At 34.2% G+C, this 5,620-nt stretch overlaps 1 protein-coding gene across 3 annotated transcripts in view; it reads right to left on the bottom strand.

Moving 5' to 3' along the window:
* usp13 (ubiquitin specific peptidase 13) overlaps positions 1–5,620 on the bottom strand; it is a 37,947-nt gene that overhangs the window by 27,565 nt on the left and 4,762 nt on the right. For all 3 annotated transcript variants that reach the window (XM_016447806.1, XM_016447809.1, XM_016447807.1), the window contains exons 3-7: positions 5,217–5,277; positions 4,097–4,218; positions 2,528–2,670; positions 918–1,102; positions 659–753 (exon numbers count right to left, since the gene is read on the bottom strand). In XM_016447806.1, coding sequence (XP_016303292.1) covers positions 659–753; positions 918–1,102; positions 2,528–2,670; positions 4,097–4,218; positions 5,217–5,277 — 606 coding nt within the window. The remainder of the gene's footprint in view (positions 1–658; positions 754–917; positions 1,103–2,527; positions 2,671–4,096; positions 4,219–5,216; positions 5,278–5,620) is intronic.

The following is a 5,620-nucleotide window of genomic DNA, read 5'->3' as shown; positions in this document are numbered from 1 at the left end:
AGGAGAAACAATAATGTACAGTATGTGGAAAATAATGTGTTTTTTGAACCTTAAACCGCATAAACACATTTCATTACAGCAAATGCACAAAATAATGTTCTTTTTAGCAACATCATATGACCCCTTTAAATTCAAGATTTTCAAACTTTTTGATGGCCAGACCCCCAAATACTGTAGGAAGCTAGACCCATTTATACCGTAAAAAATAAATAAATCAGAAGAAAGTCACAATTCTCACCATTAACAAACCATCATTAATAGTTAGTAGTTAGGTAGTTGTTAAGTTTAGGTATTGGGTAGGATTAGGGATGTAGAATATGGTCATGCACAATATGTGTTTTATAAGTACTAATAAACAGCCAATATGTAATAATAGGCATGCTAATAAGCAACTATTTAATAATAAGAATTGGTCCCTATACTAAAGTGTTACCAAAACAAATTATAAAAATATCATCTGTAACACAGATATTTAGTAAGAAATGTACTATTATTATTATTATTAATATTATTGTTGTTATTATTATTATTATTATTATTATATTGTATAATCTGCATAGTCAAGTATTAAGAAGATATACTTTTATTTTAAAAATTTGGGAAAAATTTGTAATAGGTGGAGAACTTTTTAAATAAATTGTGGGGAAAACATACATACCCTTTGCATTTGCAGCATATCTATTCCAAAGTGTAACAAATGTTCTGATATGTGAGGATCAAGCACTGTTTCTTCTTCATCAAAAGAATAAACATCTGCAAAAGAGACAGGAACTGAAACATCCGTAAAAACTTCTATAATCAGTTTTTTGTCTAAATTATGCTTGAGCTTGAAATTTTCTGTGTGTGTTATACATGCGTGCCAACATATTCCATGAAAGTCTGTGACGCATGAAAACCTGTCATTGAGAGACACTTACCTGCTCCATCTGGGTTGATTGTGTCGAGTTTAACTGCCAGGGGGAAGTTGGTTTCTTTGTAGTGCTCAAGGGCATGTCCGTTCCCTCCGCTCCCATCAAAGAACCACTTCCCACAGAGGACAGAGCCATCCGTCAGGTTTAGCCACACGTTCTCTCTCATTTCACACTTGGCGCACTTCCAGCCGCTAATAGTACATAAACCATATTGAAGACACAAACAGGAGAGGAACTTCTCATATTTCAGTTCAGGTAATGCAGGTGTCTTCGAAGTGATGAGGATATGTTACTCTATAATCCACTGACTATATGCTGTAATTTTATCATGTAGACTAAGACGAGACCATTTCCAGCATATCAGTATATCAGCTAGACCAGTGGTTCCCAACCCTGGTCCTGGAGGCACCCCAACACTGCACATTTTGCATGTCTCCTTTCTCTGACACACCAGTTTCAGGTCTTGGAGTCTCTACTAATGAGCTGATGACCTGAATCAGGTGTGTTTGATTAAGGAGACATGCAAATCGTGCAGTATTGGGGTGCCTCCAGGACCAGGGTTGGGAACCACTGAGCTGGACCAATCAGTTGGCCCATATTTGGCCATTTTGAGATTATCTGCCACAACGCAGTGTGAAAACAACGGCGATCCGACGAGTTTAAAAATCGTGCAGTGTGAACTCGGCATAAAGAAAAGTGTTTAACACCTTCAGTGTTGTTATTGCTAATTAAAACTAATTGTTTTCGGTAATTAAAAATGAAGCAGAAATATAATAAAATATAAATGTTGGATACAAAACTTACAAAAATGTCAATAAAAATTAGAAATAAATAAGATTAAGTTGAATCTTAACTTAGATTAAGTTGAAGATTAAGTTAAAGCACTAAAATTACTAAAACTATATTTAAAAAATTAAATAAAGGCTAAAATAGGGGGGGGGGTAATAAAAAAAAAAACTAAAATTTAAATTAAAAGGAAAACAGAAAATATAAAAGTTTATTCAAAATACATTAATAGTATATCAATAATACAAAAACAACACTGATTCCTATTGTGTCTGCTCTTAAATCTAGCAACAACCTTAGCAAAGGAAAATGCAAATCTTCTCTTTTAAAGTTTGCAAGATAAAGATCATTTTAGAGTAAATATGGTAAAAAGTGTTGCATCTATTTTTGTTGTCTAAACTGTTAAAGCTCCCTTTATAAGTTCAATAGCAAAGACATAAAGATTACACAATACCAATCCCAAAGGGATTCCAGTTTATCTGCTCGGATCTAATTTGATAGCCATTTAATTTCAATTAGAATCCTTTAGGATTGGTTCCAAATTCTGAAAAAAAATCCATGCTCCTCAAAGAAGTTTTTAGGAATATTTGAATCAGGATAACGGTTGCATTGCCTCATATGCATTGCCTCATAGATGTCAAGACATTCTGGGTGTTTTAATAAGTTATCCTAAACATATTCAAGCACTTGATCAAACATCAATAGCTTGTTTTGATATTATTCCACTTGGCAGAGAAAGCAGACATATCAGATTCAAGGGTGACCTGAAGCAAGCATCAGCAGTCTCTAGAATGCCAGTCCATATGACACTGGGCTGCCATGTGACCAACCTGGGAGGAATTCGAACCCCATTCTCCTGCTGTCTGAGACTTCTGGCATGTCTAGATACTTGGATCTCCTCTTCCCATGAATCAGATTCCTGCTTTTTGTAAGGAGATGGAGCATTGAGGACGGCGTCACAGGCTATTGTCACCTGAAAGTTAAAGGGACATGTGAACATTATATTTTACATTGCTTAGTGTGATATTGCTCCCAATGAGTGCTTAAAAAACCACAGCAAGCTGGAAAGTGGTGCAGATTATGACTAACTAGATTTAAAAGCCTTGAAACTCCTGGGCAAATAGATAATGCAACTATTTTCTAGGTAATAAATAATAAGTGCAGCAGCAGTAAGTAAGCACACCATGCAGTTGTTGACAAATACAAAAATGTGTGCTTGGTTGTTGTGCTACTATTTGTGTTGTATGAATAACTGAAGTACAACATAAACTGTAACAAATGAATCTTTTTGCATCATGTGTACTGAAAGAACAATATATCGACAGGTAATTACTCAAATATTTGAGATATCTGTTTGCACACTACTGTTAAAAAGTATGGGGTATGTAAGATATTTCAGTGTTTTTCAGTGATATGCTCACCAAGGCTGCATTTTTTTAACAAAAACAAAAAAAAAAAAAAGTAAAAACAGTAATATTGTGAAATGTTGTTACAATTTAAAATAACCATTTTTTCTTTAAAAATATTTTCAAATATAATTTATTTCTGGATGGCAAAGCTGAATTTTCAGCATTAGTCTTTATTATACTAATACGCTGATTTGCTGCTCAAGAAACTTTTTTTTATTATTATCAATGTTGTGCTGCTTAAAATTTTTGGGAAATTGTGATTCTTGATCAACAAAAAGTTTAAAAGAACAGCATTTATTTGAAATAGAATTTTAATTTATAAACAATGTAAAAGTCTTTACTGTTACTTTTGATCAACTGAATGCATTCTTGCTGAAAAAAAAGTATAATTTTCTTTCAATTTAAAAAAATCTGCTACTGACTCCAAACTTTTGAACAGTAGTGTATATTTTGAGAAATTCACAAACAGCGCTAAGTGTTAAATTTAATAAGTGTTCAATTTTCCATTATGATTTGATCTTTTTTTTGTCATAATTAATTAAGAAATTGTATGGTAAAATGTATCGGTATTATAACAGCTACCAGCCAACTTGCTCTCTCAGCATCTGTGTTTACCCCTAAAAAACCCTTTATTGCTCTTAATATTTTAAAAAAAATATCAGTAAAAACATAAGACATGGCAGGCAGCAATGACTAATAATTGTGCTCTAAAGCAAAAATAATTATAAGAATTCAGATCAAATAAAAAATAAACTTCTTTTAAAAAATAGGTTAGAGTACAAAACTAAAACTCATATCACTGCTACACCACATGACATCACTGCACACAATGTGAAGCATGAACAGTGAGTTTATAAAGAATAAGGTCATCTGCAGACAGAATAAAATGTAATGACGTGATGTTTGACAAGCAAGCACTGAAACTGAAAGGCAGATCAGGCCTTTGGCATGCAGGGCACACAGGGTGCATGAGCACACACTCTCACTAACCAGTGCGGGCAACTCCTCAATATTTGGTAAAGGGATCTCAAAGTGGTCTGGAAATATGACAAGCTTGGCTTCATCTTCATACTCATAACCATCTCCGTTAAAATCACGGTTAAGCTCTAAATCTTCAGGAAAGGAAGCAGAGAGAGATATTTTTAATCGAGAGCTGATGGGATGACTGCACTCAAAACAAGTGCTTAAAATGTCCCCAAAAAATGAATTAACAAACACATGGTGAAATTGCACAAAATGTACACAATCGAAAATAGATTTCTATTCATATTTATCTTTTAGTGTGTTTTGATGAAACATTTTCTTGAGCTCCCTTGATTGAACCACAAAAAGTGTATATTTTAGGGGCAGCGAGTCGCATTTTGCCTTTTTCAGGGTTTTTTTTACACTTAAATCATCCTGCAATGCAAATTCAAAATGAGGTCATAAAAACTGCAAGTTTGCTCACTATAGAAGAATAATACATCAATTTAATTAGTTTGAGTATGCCACATTTAAAGTTTTTTTTCTGCACGACAACATGGCTATGAAAACTGACAGACTAAAGAAAACATGATCGCATATGTTTGTGCTCCAAGCAGACATATTATCCTTAATAAAACAGTCTGAGTTGTCTAAATGACATATTTGGGAAAGCATTGTGGGTTTACAAAATGACTGGCATCCTTTCTGATGTATTGCCCTCAACCAGAGAAGGAGGCGTTTATATTGATTGGATGCCTGAGAATAAGCGGCCACCGGTCCCCCAGCTGCTACGTCACACCTCCAATGGCAGAAGTGTGTCAGCTTGGGGGGTTGATAGGGCACAGCAGCTGACAGGCATAGTCGGCCACTGTAAACCAACCCTCCATAGCAGAAGATTAGGCCTGGGCAAGCATGTGGCACTTTAGATTTAGAACGGTTACTAACTGCATATACAAATAAATTAGCTAAATTTAGCCCCAGCCAGTAATGACTGAGACTGCTAAACATAAAAATACATGGCTTATTAAAAAAGGTTTGAGGTAGAAGTTTAAGTCTCTGCTTTTTTTTTTATTTTTTAAAAAAGGATTTGAGGTAGACGTTTCAGCCTGGGATTTTTTTTTTTTTTTTTACTTTAAAACATACTTACCTAAAAATACTTTTCCATTCCTTCTTCTTGGTATGGCACCCCCTGCAGCACCTGTGGCTTTCTGTAATTAACATCAGGAAACAACATGGGTCATAAAACTGTAAAGTGCTTTGTACTCAAATATTTTTATATAGACCACAAAACCATACAAAAGTTTTTTGTTTTTTTTTTGTATTTATACATCATCTGAAAGCTGAATAAATAATAATTTTGACCAATACAATGTATTGTTGGCTATTGCTACAAATAGACTCGTGCTACTTATGACTGGTTTTGTGGTCCAGCGTCACATATGGTATTACTATGTGATGTGGATATTTTCCATATTTACAGTGGGTACGGAAAGTATTCAGACCCCCTTCAATTTTTCACTCTTTGTTATATTGCAGCCATTTGCTAAAATC

The sequence above is a fragment of the Sinocyclocheilus anshuiensis genome, unplaced genomic scaffold, assembly GCF_001515605.1.
Source record: "Sinocyclocheilus anshuiensis isolate Anshui unplaced genomic scaffold, SAMN03320099.WGS_v1.1 scaffold311, whole genome shotgun sequence".
NCBI classification, from domain to species: Eukaryota; Metazoa; Chordata; class Actinopteri; order Cypriniformes; family Cyprinidae; genus Sinocyclocheilus; species Sinocyclocheilus anshuiensis.
Note: the sequence above shows the minus strand (reverse complement) of the source record. Positions and strands in the feature narration are given on the sequence as shown.